This window comes from Myodes glareolus, chromosome X (genome assembly GCF_982192425.1).
Source record: "Myodes glareolus chromosome X, mMyoGla1.1, whole genome shotgun sequence".
In the NCBI taxonomy this organism is placed as follows: Eukaryota; Metazoa; Chordata; class Mammalia; order Rodentia; family Cricetidae; genus Myodes; species Myodes glareolus.
The window spans coordinates 116,836,110-116,851,845 of record NC_142053.1 but is presented as its reverse complement, the minus strand read 5'-3'; the positions used below and the strand labels follow the sequence as shown (position 1 = coordinate 116,851,845).

Genomic DNA, 15,736 nt, shown 5'->3' with positions numbered 1-15,736 from the left:
ATGATTTCATATTTCTTTTCCCTTGAAGGAAAAGTCTCCAGTCAGTGTCTCCATTACTAACTCCTAGCTTTTCGTCCAATGCCCCAGGTATGGCCCTGAGCTCCTACACACTATTCTAGTGCCAGATCTGAGAATTATCTTTAATGTTTAGTTTCATAAATTCTAATTTTCAACAGAGATAAATTCCATATTTTCTTACCTTGTGATATCTGTGGGTTCAAAATAAAATTTGGTTAGAAGCTCATGTTTTTTCTTTTGCACAAAGCTGAGTGATTTAGAAGGTTCAGAGCTGTATGAAACCAGTGTTTTAAGAACAGAGACATAATGGGACTATGGCTACTACCTTAGGAAGAAGTCAGCCTGGGAGGCATGGTAGGTAGATTATAGAAAGATAATACTTGCTGGTGACAGGAAACTGAGTTTAATCCAGTACTGGTCTAATAAGGATGTCATTTCAGATGAACCACTGCTATTTTCTAATTACAAATACACTCTAAATAATACTTTGCTTATTTATCTTGTGGTAATATGAGCCAAAAATGAATTAATAGAGGCAAGAAATCAGAGTATCAGAGTAGAAGGAGATGCCACAGGATTCCATATTCATTGTTACTTACTTCTATTCACGATAGAGAAAAAAAAAGAACCATCCTAGGACAGCTGAGGATAAGAACCAGTTTCTTAGTCCTCACCTCTTCTAGCATTATTGAGATAATTGGAGAACAAGACACTCCATTTTGATGGCAGTAGTTAAACTGACCACAGCAAGCAACTTGCTAGTGATCACCTCCTCAATGAGCTGAAAGAAACGTGCTGTGTGTTTTCTGTCCTATCCAGGGAATGTGCAAAAGAAGAGCAGAAACGGGATTGGATATGCTTTTGTAAGGAGAAGTGCAGTCTGTGAGAACTACACTGTGTATTGTGAGAACTGGCTTACAATTAGTAAAAAATGATGTATGTGTGAATGTGTGTGTCAGAGAGAGCGAGAAAGAGGGAGGGAGAGGAAGAGAGAATACTTAGTGTCACTGTTATGGTTTAAAGTGATGTATTTGGGTATTGGGTTGGAAAGAGGTACAATTGTGATGTACACTTGTGATGGTTCATTTCATCTGTCAACTAGATCACATTCCTGAGCAGAGCACACTTCTGGGTGTGTCTCTGAGGACATTTCCAGAAAAGATTAATTGAGGGAGGAAGATTTCGCCTGAATGTGGATGGATGGCACCACCACTTATTATGGCGGGTTCTGGACAGAACACAAAGGGGATAAGGGAGAAAAGGAAGACTTCTGCCTTTAATCCCAGCACTCAGGAGGCAGAAGCAGACAGATGTCGGTGAGTTCTAGGCCAGCCTAATCTACAGAACAAGTTCCAGGACAGCCAGGGCTTCATAGAGACCCCCTGTCTCAAAAAAAAAAAAGGTGTAAGGAGAATGTCGGCTGAGCATCAACATCTCTCTCTACTTCGTGGTCACCTGAGATGTTGTGACAAGTGGCCTACCACCATGTCTTCTCCATCATGTGACTGTTCTCTCGAACTGTGAGTCAAAATAAAGCCTTCCTTAATCTGCTTCTTGTCACTTGGTTATAATAATGAGAAGACTAATTTCTACATTCACACATCAGAATTTCTGCTTCTGGGAGTAGTGAAGATGGAGGAAGAAGTCAAATATTTCTAAGGATAAGGAAGCGTGAGGCCCCTTCAGTCTCTATTTTCTGTTCGGAAGTAGTGAAGGCATTGCTTGGCCTTTTAGGTAGGACAATACAGTGTGGAGAAGACCAGGCTGTGGCAAGGATGGCTATGAGGACTTCAGTCATGATGCCAGCTCACCTTTCCATCGTGACAGATTTCATACCCGTCGGGTTTACACTCATGAGACCTAATGAGCATTTTCAACTGGTTTTTGTTAAGAATCTTGGAAGTAACGTCTGGTCCAAAATAGCAGCCCCCTCCTCGGCTTGTATTTGGATAACAGCCTTTTCTGCCTCTGGGGTCACTCCACAGAAGGTCAATAATCTTGGAAGAATAAAATAAATTAGGGTTATATTTACAAGGAACAGTCTATCGTCTTTTTTCTCTCCCATCTTATTTAGCAGAAATATTAAAGGTAACTGGTGTTACAGGCATGAACTACCATGCCTGACTAAATTCAGAAGAGAAAGTAGTGCCTTCCAATGACCACGTTTTAGGTATTCTTAACACTGACTCAGGTTTTGGACCTGTTGTACACATTAAGGAAATCTAATAAGTGTTTATTGGAAGGAACTACTTTCTCTTCTGAATTTAGTTGGGCATGGTGGTTCATGTTTCCCCAAGAAGATCCCCCAAAGCTTCTTTGATCTTTGGCCTCCATAAGCCCATTTTCCAATTCAGCAGTAGGTTCACCTATTGACTGGATTCCAGCAGGTGTTCTAAACCCACAATGATTTTTTTCAGCTTAATATTTCCTTTGGTGGCTGGAAGAAGCAAATGCAGGTCACACAATACCCAGGACTGAAGACTTAAATTTCTAAGAACATTTTCACAGAAAATCAGAGGTTGTAGCGTCTCTGATCTGCATTTACTATTTGACTCAATTTTTAAAACTACTATTGTAATAAGAGCTTAAGAAAGAGTGGTTTTAAAAAAAACTCGCAAACCTCTTTATCACTAAAGGGTGACAACCTTGAGAAATCCGTTTATCCCTCTACCAGGCATTTGGGTCAACTAACCTGCAGAGTATGTCAGGGTTCTAATAGACAATGATTCTAAAAGTCTACTAGTTCCCATAGTTTTCTCTGTTGTTCCTACGTGTGCAGAGAATTGAAGCCAGCACCTCATGTAGGCTAGGCCAATATAATCCTTCTGAGCCACACCCCAGCCCCTCCACATCTGCATGTCTCTTTGGAGAAAAAAACACACAACTGGAATTTTTATGTGTGTAGAAGCCAGGTCTACATCAGGTGTCTTCCTCAACTACTCTCCTCTCTCACTAAACCCACAGCTTAACAATTTAGTTAGACTGACTGGCCAACCAGCCCCAGAGAGCCACCTGCCTTTGCCTCCCCAGTGCTGGGATTGCAGTGGGTGCTGCCACAACCAACTTTCCTGTCAGTTCTGGGGATATGAAGTTAGGACATCATGGCTGTACACCAAGCTGAGCCATCTTGTGAGGTCCCTTCAATAGAAAATCTCTAGTTATCTAGTAAGTTTAAAGCAGGTTTTGAGAAGAGGTTCAGACACTGCTGCTGCCCTAAATTGGACTCTGTAATCATTTATGGGCTTGATATAAAGGGAGACCTGGAGATAAATGAGAGAGAAGACAGAGTGGCAGAAAGAAGAGCAGAAGGGGAAGAAGCATTCTGGAAGGATCAGTACCTGGTCAGCATTAGAGCCACTCTGTACCAGGCTCAGATCAGACAGCGAGTATTTGATGACTAGTTGAGGTGAGAATTAAAATCTCCCAAAGAAGAATCACCCCAAGGGCCTTCTTCCTTCTCACTGAATTCCAATATTGGCACAAGCGTACCCTACACACACATAAATATAATGTAACACCTTTAAGTTCTAGTGCTTGTGACAAAAAAAACACTTGTATTTCAAACTGAATCATATCTGGCTCCTGTAGAATGAATTCGCATTTTGTGTGTGTGACTTGACTTGCAGTATAATAAAAGAGGAAACATGGAAGATAAGGGGCCATATTCTATTAGGAAAGGATTAAGCTTTCAATTCCTACATGAGCATAGAGTTTAAAGGTAAAATTTCATCTGGAAAGCATCCTAACTTACCCTTGAAGTACAGCATACATTATTTTATGTACATAACCCTATATAGGAATATATAGAAGAAAATATTTCACATATATGATAATGGATGAGCAGTCCATTATAAAGTGTATGAAAGTAAATTCTCACAGAATCTTTCTTCTTCCTTTTTACCACTACTATGAATACTCAAAATTGACATAAAGTAAATGTACATATGAGGGGAACATGATGGCACATGCTTTAGGGAGGCAGAGGCAGGAGGATTACAAATCCCAGGCCACCTGGGCTATGCATCAAGTCCCTGTCTCAAAAAACTAAAGACTAGCATATATAGTGTATTATTAGAGTGCTTTCTTAGCCTACAGAAAGCTTGTGTTCAATCTCTAGCACTATAAAAAATACAAATAACATCATATGGACTGAACAGGATGTATGCATTATTTAGGTCATAGATAGATAAATATAGATACATGCAACAACAATTAAAGCAGTGGTTCTCAACCTGGGGGTCATGACTCCTTTGGAGGGTTGAACAACCCTTTCACAGAGGTCTCGTAAGACCATTAGAAAAGACAGATATTTACATTATGGTTCTTAACAACGGCAAAATTTACAAAGTAAAAGCAAATTATGAAGTAGCAATGAAAATAATTTTATGGTTGGGGATTAGCAAAACATGAGGAACTATATTAAAGGGGTACAGTATTAGGAAGGTTGAGAACCACTGAATTAAAGGAAAAGAGGCCATGAATTTAAATGAAAGCAATGAATCCATGGGAGGAGTTTGAGGGAAGAAAGGGAAGAGGAAGATGATGTTATTATAATATTAAAAAAATAAATCATTTAAAAATACATATTGCTGGAACTCTATCGAGCCAGAATAAGTACTAGTCAAATGGCTTCTTCAGTAATTATTTATGTTACCATAGGTGAATTGCTTTACCTAGTTTCGTGTTGTCATTACCAACAAAACAAAGAAGTATCTAGTATTCATTTTTTAATGAACTTAAAATCACAAGGGCTAACCGTTTTAAGAAATGAGTTTCTCTTTCAGAATAAATTCCATAAGTTCTAGATTCCTTTTTTGAGTCTTGAAATAAACTTGGTTATATGCAAAATATAGAGATGGATTTAGAGAAGATGGGTGATCCATCGTGCTTACAGAGGTGAAGTCATTTTAACCTGCATTTCGGAAGGGACAACATCATCACAAGCGGATGTTACCACTCTGGTGAATGTTTCAGTTACCTACTTGTTCCCATTCATGCTTTGTTAGCTGTTCCGTAGAGGACCATTCTGATTCAGCCTTCCCAGGGGCGCTGGTGCTCGAATCTGCTTTATTTTTTAAGTCAGTGGCATGTTCTCGATTGATTGACATCGGTGGCATCAACACAGATCTCATCTGTAAAACATAGAATCATGCTTTAGTTAAATGCTGTATGCAGGCACTTTGGTTATTGTTAGAAATCTGTCTGTACTGTGTACACTCAACTCTGAAAAAGTACAGCCCCCCTTTCATCTCACTCGCCTCATACTCACTGTTAATTTACTAATGTCTCTAAGGTGGGCCTATTAAAATATGTTATGTATTTTGCAACTAAAGATGTTACCTTATGGGGAAAGATTCGCATCAGAAATTCTAAGAGAGCCCAGAGGCCCGCGTGTAGGTGCTAGACATTTTGCATGGCACTGTAGAAGGAAATTGAAGATGCTAAATATAGGAGAGACTGGCCTCCTTCTGCACCTTTCTCTACACCTGGGGCTTTCAGGAGTTCGGAAACAGATATTTTGTTTGTTTGTTTTTTGAGACAGGGTTTCTCTGTGTAGCCCTGACTGTCCTGGAACTCACTCTGCAGACCAGGCTGGTCTCAAACTCACAGAAATCCACCTGCCTCTCCCTCCTGAGTGCTGGGATTAAAGGCGTGTGCTACCACGCCTGGCTCAGAAACATCTTTAAAAAGGGGGTATGCTTTTGGTTTGCTTGTTGTATTTTCCCAGATAAAAAACCCATATCCATGTCCATGAAAGTTCTCACAGGGGACACAGGTTGAAAACTTGGAAGCTCTTCAACCTAAATTCAGTATAGTTCTTAGCCAGACCTGTCAGCAACTGATCATGTTGTCTAAGCCTAGTTGTAGACCTGTTTCTTTGCAAAGGAAAGCTTGGCAGTGGTGGCACACGCCTTTAATCACAGCACTTGGGAGGCAAAGGCAGACGGATCTCTTGAGAGTTTGAGGTCAGCCTGGTCTACAAAGTGAATTCCAGGACAACTCTGGCTACACAGAAAAACCCTGTCTTGGAAAACCAAAGAAGAAACCAAAAAGAAAATAGTTTAAAAATACAACATGATAAGCCCACTTGACTGCCTTATATAATCTGAGATTGGAATTTTGTTCTTGTCTCCTCCAAGCATTATACTTTCATTCAAAGCAATTAAACGGCTTATACTTATTTGTGTGTGTGTGTGTGTGTGAGAGAGAGAGAGAGGGGGGGGGAGAGAGGGAGGGAGGGAGAGAGAGAGAGAGAGAGAGAGAGAGAGAGAGAGAGAGAGAGAGAGAGAGAGAGGGCCACACTCCACAGCACATAATGGAGGTCAGAAGACAGCTGGTAGGGATTGGTTCTCTCCTTCCACCAAGTAAATTCCAGGGACAGAGCTCAGGTTGTTAGGCTTGGGAACAAGCGTCTTTACCTACCAGAGCTGTTTCCATTTCACTGGGCCACAGATGCTTTTTATAATACTTTAATAAAGCTTTAAATATTACTTTTATTACATTGGTGGCTGCAGTTTAGTGATGGACATCTCTGTGGCAGATTCTTAGCTTTTCCAATAAACCATGGTACCAAATTCTGTTTTTATGTTTCCAAACTAAAACTAAGTCTTATTCTATAGTGTCCTCATAAAGCTGGTTAGAAACTCAATCTTAGCTACTAATCACTAGTTCATAGCCTACATTTTCTTCCCCAAGCAAATGATCTTAGGTGTTAGGCAGAACAGAATATTCTGGGAAGACCTTCCAGGATTACGTCCACATAATTTATTTCTGATCGGCTCATTAGGCATGACCTCATGGCCACTTCAGAGCATGGAGCTCTGCAGTTTTCAAAGCTATTTAGGATCGAGATGCTTTCCTTAGCCCACCATAGGCACCATCTTCTCTTGGGAGTCCTACTAACTACCCTTCTCTATACTCCTGTTTGGGAATTTGAAGACTATGAAACCAGAGCCTTTGTTTTATGAATCTTATTTCTCAGCATTGACTCCTATTATGTTCACCTTACAAAATGCCTTTAATGACTGTAGAGTGGAGGCAGCCGTCAGGCTAAATCACCTAGAGCTTTTATTCTGTATTTTTGATACTTTGATATCTTGAGGCCTTGCCCGTGGTGAAGACTGCCCCCCTCGGGGCATCACCATAGACCAGGGAAAGAAGTTCTAAGAAAATTCCTATCTATTTTTATTTTGCCCTGCTTTGGTCTTAAATTTCTAAAGAAGTATTCAACAAATAAGACATATTTATTACATCTCAGGTACTGGGGTTTTGGCAGAGATTGGAGAAGCATAAGAATATAGTAAGAAAATAGTATTACCATTCCCTACTTAAATTTGGTAACTTATGAAAGATATGCACAAAGTCTTGAGAGTGCATAAAGAGGAGCTATCTAGCCTAGAGGTTACAGTGAAAAGTTAACGAGAAGATGGCAATATTATCATTCACATGTGTGCAAAAGTATGGAGGGTCCCAAACCTCAAGGTACAACTGAGATCACATTTCTGTCTCTATCAAATCAAGTACCAGCTTCAGACTCCACCTTCCCAGAATGACTGGATAGTTACTATTGGTCTGTAAAGACAGTGGCTAAAGTTGCCCACTTGGACCACATACCACCCTCTGTTCTATAGCTGCTACTGGTCTTCATGCCCACCTAGCCCCTTGTTTACTTCTAGGCTTGGGGCTTCAGTTTGCCTTTGGTAAAGGAGGAAAATAGCTCCAGTTGTGTGTAAGGTACAGCCCAGCAACCCTTTAGTAGGTGTGGAATCCTACAGCTAGCACAGAGCCAGTTCCCTGAGAGGGTCTATACAGGCTCCTGTCCTGGCTGTGTTGTATCGAGTGACTATTTAGAGTTAAAATAATCTGAAGATAGTTTCTCTGCTCAGTTGAAATAAAGGGACAGGATAGTAATTCAGAAATAAATTCTGTATGAGTCTCCTTATATGAGTTACGTAGAGCTCATACAAGAAATATTGGCCATCAGGGCTAGAAGGAGAGGGAAGGAGCCATTACTGTTTTATGGGCACGGTTTCAGTCAAGGAAATTCTGTGAATGGATGGAGGTCACAGCAGTGACAGTAGGACAACAGGAATGCACTCGGTGCCAAGGAAGTTTATACTTACAAGACAACAGTGCTCAATTTCAGTGTAAGTGAATTCATGTAAACTTTACTTCTTAAACCTCACTTTTAGAAACTATCTGGTGTGCTAATGCATCCCAACTTTCTATTTTCAACAGGATTCCTTTTTGAAAATGCATGGTATACAGAAAAACCACCTAGTATCAGGCACACAGTCATAGCTTTTCTTCAGACTTTTACTAATTTTCTCATCTATACTACCATCAAAGCACATAACTCTTTAAAATGACGGATGAAAAGAAGCATATTCCATTATAAATGCCTGATCCATGCACATAGTACTTCTTACTTTATTTCTCTGTATGTGGTGGAGTGTATTCAAGTCTGTAGACTCTGATATCCCACCATGTATGACCAGGATTTCATCGTCAATAATTGTGCCAATTGGGAGCCAGGTATAGACTTCTTCCAGGACTTGCAAGATTTTTCTTCCATGTAGCTGTAAATAAGAGCCTGAGTAAGTTTTATTTTCCTGATATGTTTAGTTAAGTGAATAGTCTCAATATGTAGACAAAAACCAAGTTTTTCATATCAGCCAAAGAAAACTGTCAGGGAGCTGTGAATCAACTAGCAAGTATTTAGCATGGGACGTTTCCATCCTGTATTGCTGATACTTTGACATTTTTGGGTCTTCCTCGGGGAGGAGACTGCCCATGTCAGATCTAATCCCTAGAGATCCTACATGACAGTTCTCGTGTACAAACCAGCCATTTCAGATCCCACACTAAGGAATTCTTTTCCTGAACTCTAACTCATGGCCATTTCTCTGGTGTGCTAACCAATCAACCCAGAGCAAGATAGTAGATAACTACCGACGACCCTCATGCCCCACAGCTGAGGGGCTTTGCCCTTTCTCTCTCATGAAGCCTAATAAATGTTCTCATCTGTATTTTCTTCTGGCTCCATCTGTGCCTCTCTCTCTCTCTCTCTCTCTCTCTCTCTCTCTCTCTCTCTCTCTCTGACTCTGGTAGTTCCCTATGTGGTATCCCCAATGTGGGATGCTATGCTTCCTGCATGTATAAACCCCCTCCTCTATACTGGTAATTTCTCTCTGCCTGCCTGCCTGAATTAAATATCAAGGATGGGTACCTTTAAAGCAATGCAATATATTCATAGCTATGCTGAAACTGATCCAACAGTCATAATGAAAAAGAAAATCTAAGATTCTATCATGGTGAGGGGTTCCTGCTGTGCTTATTATTTTATTGGCACAGATTCTAACTAATTAGCCCATCACCTTTCTTAAAGCAACAATCTGGTCTTCGTTAGCTCTTTTTTTTTCACAGAAAAACAAGTATGAGTCTTACCTTGTACTTATGTAAAATTTCTCTTGTGAAGCCATACCTGAAAAACATATTTTAAACTATTAATTATTGCTAAAAGGAGAGCCATTGATGTCTCACTATTACCAAATAGCAGGAATTCAAGAAGCTACAGACTTCAGTGGTACTTAGCAGAGTCTCTCTGGAGCATTGTGAGAAAGAACAAAAGCAATCAATAGCACAACTTCTATTCTCAAGAAACCTAGAGTATAACCAGGGAAGAAAATAGATACTTGTGGAACAATGCAAGACTACTTAACACATGCGTACCGTGGCTATGTAAAGGCTACAAGTATTTTGAGAGGTGTGCAATGACATTTAGAGAAAGCTGTATGGAGAAGAATTTTCATTTAAAAAACATTGCTATGACATGGATCATGTGAATGAATGGTACTAAGGGGTTTAATAGAAAGTATCAGGAATTTTAATGCCTCGTTAAGAAAAGCTAAGGGAGAGTTTTCAATTATTTTTTTCTTGCTTTAGGATAATATTGTGTACCCTTTTCAGGTAGCCTTATCTCTTTAATGCTGGGATTAAAAATATGCAACACCACACCCAAATAATAATGTGTACTCTTCATGCCCAACAGGTAAAAGAAGAACAAAGCGCACTCACTATTCATTTCCATACAAACCACATCATGTCAGGTCTCTCCAGTATAACACTGTGTTTTTCAAGATGAATTCCCTCCCTGTACTCTGGTACAATGTGTACCAGAGGCATCACATTGTTAGACCATCCTGCCATCCTGCCATCTGTGGTGGCTTGAATGAGAATGCCCACCATAAGCATTCTCATAGATGTAATGTTTGGTTCCCAGTTGGTAGACTGTTTAGGAAGGATTAGGAGGTGTGGCCTTGTTAGAGAAAGTATATCAAGCCAGGCCTCTTCTCTTCTTTCTCTCTCTCCCTTTCTATCTCCTTGTCTCTCTGTCTCTGTCTCTGTGTGTGTGTGTGTGCACGTATGTATCTGTTTTTCTCTCTGTGTGTGTCTGCCTGTCTCTGTTTCTATCTCTCTTCTTCTGTATCTGTCTATCTTTGTGTCTGTCTGTCTGTATCTCTCCCTCTCCCTCTCCATCTCTCTCTCTGCTGCTGCTTGTGAATAATATGTAAGCTCTGCATGCTTTCAGCTTCTACTCAGCACCATGCCTACCAGCCTGCCACCATGCTTCCCACCATGATAATCATGGACTCACCCTCTGAAACTATAAACAAGCCCCAGTTAAATAGCTTCCTTTATAAGTTGTCTTGGTCATTGTTTCTAGTCATAGCAATAGAGACGTAACTAAGACAGCATCCTTACCTTTCTGGCCCTTTTTGAAACACTAAATACCATTGTCTGTACTATGCTTCTAGAAAACTTCCTCCCTTTCATTTTGAGAGAGTAAACTTTTAGGGTATTCTGAAATGACCTCACAGGTTAACTTCTTCCACATAACCTTTATTGTTAAGAGTTTTCCATATTCTGTCCTAGGCCATCCATTACCTTCAATTTCTTCCTTAGTGCTCTCACCCCTAGCTAGCTCGGCTTTCAATTGTTATCTAGTATCAGTTCATAGCGTGACACTCCAGGTTAGGCTTCGTTTTTATCTCTGGACCCATACTCAACAATACATCAAATAAACCTACCTCAGACTAAATCCATTCCCATTCAGAATGATGCTGTTATACCCTTAAACCCAAGCCTGCTCATCCTTGATTAATTCCTCAGTTAAGGCCTCCCTATCAAGTTATTGGTGCTTAACTGCTATTGCCTCAAGTCGAGGTCTATTTTGGCCATCGCCATTGCTATAATGCTAGTCTAGGTAGCATGCTACCATTTCTTCAACTACTTTCTAATTAAGCTCCCTGGAGCCATTCTTGGCCCTCCTCCAAATTGCCCTTCTTTTTAAAACAGGTGCAGTATTCTTCAATGATACTCTCTTATACTTAGATACATGCTCACATGCCTTCACAACACTCAGTCATCTTTTACATCTCCGATCCTACCAGGCCCAATCCTATTTGGGTCTCTATTGCTGTAACAAAACACCACAATCAAAGGCAACTTGGAGAGGAAAGGGTTTATTTCAGTTTCCATGTCCCAGTCATAATACATCATGAAGGGACCTCAACCTGGACATGGGAGAGCCCTGTTTACTGACTTGCTCCCCAGATTTGCTCAGCCTTCCTTTTTATAGCACTCAGGAGTAGGCTTCCTATAATACCTCTGGGTTCTTGTTCTTTACAGATTTTGCATTTGCAAACTGCACCTCGAGAATTAGAGCTGAAACTCTGTGCTTGAGTCAAGTGTTGAAACTACCCAGAAGACAAAGGGGATTTGCTGAGCTTTGATCACAGCGCCCAAAAGCCTAGGACCCAAAGCGGAAGGCATTTCCTAGCCTCCGTTGTTCTAGAACAAGTTGATTTCTGTTTGCCATAAAAAGGAAAGAAAAAGAAAGAAGGAAACATTTATTACCTACTGTGCCTTTCAGACAGAATTCACAAACCATTTAAGCAGTCTTTATCCCTCAAATCTCCAGTGAGTCAGATAGTCCAAATGCTATGTTACAGCTATTCTCAAAAATGTTTATGAGCAGCTATGCCAGAAGCAATTACCAGGACACACACACACACACACACACACACACACACACACAAAATGCATGCAGCAATGTAAAACACTGTGCTAGCTTCTGAGACTGAATTTGAAGCAAGCCAAAAGAAGCAACAGAAACTTCCGTCTAAGTCTGCTCATACAACCTACCAGACCTACAAACCTGACCTAGTATGCCTACCCAGCATGCAGTTTGGACTGTGAAGGGGAAGTATGACAGAAAAAAGACATAGGAAAGAAGGAAAAACATGACTGGAAGAAGGGCTTCAAAGCAGCTGCCACTTAGCTGGAAGACGGGGTTTGGTGAACGAGGGTGAGAACTTGCAGACTTTCCTTGCGATTCATCTTTTCTCTCCTTCTATACAGCTAACTTTACACATATCATCTGGGAAACTAAACAGAGCAGCAGTTCCAGAGGGAGAATAAAAGACGAAGTCTAAAGCCAGTGTTACCTTAGGTTCATCATGAAGTCTTCATGGTTCCCCCTATTCAGGTGCAGGTCAGTGGGGTAGACGAGAAAACTAACGAGCAGGATCATGAGGATCTCCATGGAATTGTTCCCTCGATCTACAAAGTCACCATTAAAAACATACGGATTGTTCTCTGAAGGCAGGCCATTCTGGGAAGGAGAGGGGAGAGAACAAGGAGTTAAAAGAATGTTCTTTTAAAAGTAGGACTATGTGTTTGTTCCTGCGGAAACAGAAAAGAAGCCCAGTCATTTCTTCCACTGGGAAGAATCCGCTCACTGGCTAGAGCTTCATCCAGGGCATATATCAGCAAGGCACTGGAACCAAAGAGTAACCTTGCAACAAGATTTCAGGGAGGATGGGGACTGCTTATTCGACCCATCACATGAGTTTTCTCTGGAAGGAGCTAGGATTTGTCCAATCAAAAGCAGAGACCCTCGTGGGGGAAGGGAAACTGTGAGAAGAGTATACAGTATGAAAAAATCCAATGAAAAAGAAAACACATAATGTATCTACCAAAAAAGTCTTATCCTACCCTTTTTTCTCTGAAAAGAGGGAAACTTCTACCCAGAGAAAAACACTAAGTTAACAAACAGTTGGAGCACTTTCATTCAAAGGGCCCTACATTAAAATTCTCTGGGTTGTAATTATCTCAATTTGCAAAGTGGAGATGACAATATATCACTTGCCAAATCACCTGTGATAATGGACATGTCAGAATTCAGGCAAGCTGGGCAGTGGTGCTGTACACCTTTGATCTCAGCACTCAGGAGGCAGAAACAAGCAGAGTTCTGTGAGTTTGGAGTCAGCCTGGTCTACAAAGGGAGTTCTAGGACAGTCAGAACTGTTACACAGAGAAACCCTGCCTCAGAAAAAACACAAAATCAAAACCAAAACCAAACAAAACAAAAGAACTCAGGCAAGGGGACTATTTTGTTAGCTATGACTAGGACTGAATAACAGTGGGCAGATATAACCATTCCTGGTGCCTCTACTCAGTATGTGTTCTGTTCTGATTGATTGGTTTATGATCAGGCCATATCAGAAATCAGCCCATTTGAGTATCACTCCTGAATAGGAGATACTATTTTTATTTGTTTCTTTATTGTTAAGATTGTACTTATAAGAACAGTATTAGTATGAAAAGAAACTGAGAGCCAGGCAAGCACTAGTTTTAAAATAGCTACTAGCTTGTTCAGCTCCTCACTGCAAAACTCTCAAACAAAACATGCATAATATGACATGGTTACATTTTCTCAGTGCCATACTTGATAAGGAAACAGCCAAGTGCATTCCTACTGCACAGCAAGATACAGTCAAATGTTTTGAAATGTATTACAAAGAGGAGAGTCATGTCAAATATACACTTTCCTCAGAAATGTTATCTTTGGGAAAGAATACACATATTATAATTATTTTAATGTTTCAAACTATTTTCAAATTATTCTTTTGTTAGATTTCAAACTAGGTAAGAAAATCGTATTACTTCATTTCAACATTCTACCATTTATGGGCATTTTAAATCATACATCGTATTATAATAAGTAATTTAAAACAATACAGGTTAAAATACATGACTTAGGGGATTCCAAAAATTATCTTCACAGTATAATGTTCTCTGGAGGTAAGTGGGGGAGGTATGAAGTGGCATATCATATAAGATGATTAATATCACAGTCCAGTTTAATGTATAACACAGGTATCTTTGAGAAAGCCATTTAACCTTTCCTTCATCTGAAAAATGGAAATGAAACCCCTCTTTAATTACCATGCAATAATATTTAGGAACTAAACATTATATGTACAAACAATTCCATGCAAATCATAAACACAAATAAAGAGAGTCATTAATTATGATCTCCATGCTATTTCTAATTTTAAGAGTGCATTATTTAATATTTTATTTTTAAACTTTCTTTTTATTTATTCTTTGTGTCTTTCACATCATGCCTCCTGGTTCCCCCATCTCCCTCCCCACCCCTGCCCCGCAGAATAAGACAAAATAAAGTTTAAGAGAAAAAAAGGGAATAAAAGGAGGAAAAGAAAATCTTGTCATAGAAGCTGCAGTGTGACACAGTGAGCCATGCAGTAAACCCTTTATCCATACATTTTTACATGTAAGCATTCATCACAAAAAAAAAAAAAACCTCACTGGTCTGGTTCAAGTCCCTTGGTCTCTACTACACCATCAACACTGGGCCCTCACTGGGACTCTTCCTGGACATCCATTGCTTGTCTGTGTTGTGGAGGTCCTGCAGCCCTAGGTTCACAGGAATGACCCCCTCCACCTCATATTCCAGCAGATCACAAATGGAGTGGATATTGGGGCAGGGCCAACACAATTCCTTGGTTCTGGGCCTGGGCAGTTGCAGGGTTGGTCAGCTCCCCCCGCCCCCCCACCCCGTTACCACCAGGGTGGGCTCTCCAGCATTGCCCTGGCTACTTCACCCTCTGCAGTGATGAGCAAGGGGTGTGGCCAGTTCTCCAGCTTTCACATCCTCAGGGGCGGTTCTCTCACACCTACACCTTCAGGGCCAGCTCTACAATGTAGTCCAGGTGAGGCATCCGGGCCACGCTCCCAGGTGCTGCAGCTGGTGAAGAGCAGGGACAGTTCTGCTCTTATGACGTCAGGGTCAGCTCTTCACCTGCCTCAGGTGTTGATGGGTGGTGGCAGGGGTGTAGAATATTTTCTTAGTGGGGCTCAGATAGTGTAAACTGTTACAAAAATATAAGCTACACTCATCAAAACTTACAGAGAGAGAAGGATTCGGTACCTCTGATATTCGTCCTTTCCCCAGCCTTCAGCTGGTTAGAATAAATAGCTGGGAGGACTGAGACTCTACTGAGATGTAGCATCTCTGGAAGAGGTTAGGGGACAGCAACAGAGAGTTCTGAGGCAAGCACGTGGAAGGACTGAGCCTGAAGGAAAGAAGGAACCTATGACAAAGAATGACTGCCTCACAGGAAGAGGGCAGTCCTGGTTGCACTTTAGGGAATGTTGGATCTTACTAGGAAAAGAGTGGGAACTGCTTTCAAGTAACAAAAGTCAAAACAAAGAGAAACTTTATTTCAGAAGAAAATTGTAAGACACGTATGAAGCATAAAAGGTTTCAAAATTGATGGAAAAGGCTGCAGAAATGGCTCAACAGTTAAGAACAAGTACTGCCTAATACAGGGACCAACCCAAAACTGGA

General features: G+C 40.7%; 1 protein-coding gene across 3 annotated transcripts in view; it reads right to left on the bottom strand.

Annotated features, from left to right (window-relative positions):
• Ppef1 (protein phosphatase with EF-hand domain 1) overlaps window positions 1-15,736 on the bottom strand; it is a 119,168-nt gene that overhangs the window by 13,239 nt on the left and 90,193 nt on the right. For all 3 annotated transcript variants that reach the window (XM_048440607.3, XM_087902855.1, XM_087902856.1), the window contains 5 exons: window positions 12,528-12,694; window positions 9,466-9,502; window positions 8,448-8,597; window positions 5,001-5,150; window positions 1,830-2,015 (listed from right to left, as the gene is read on the bottom strand). In XM_048440607.3, the coding sequence (XP_048296564.2) occupies window positions 1,830-2,015; window positions 5,001-5,150; window positions 8,448-8,597; window positions 9,466-9,502; window positions 12,528-12,694 (690 nt within the window). The remainder of the gene's footprint in view (window positions 1-1,829; window positions 2,016-5,000; window positions 5,151-8,447; window positions 8,598-9,465; window positions 9,503-12,527; window positions 12,695-15,736) is intronic.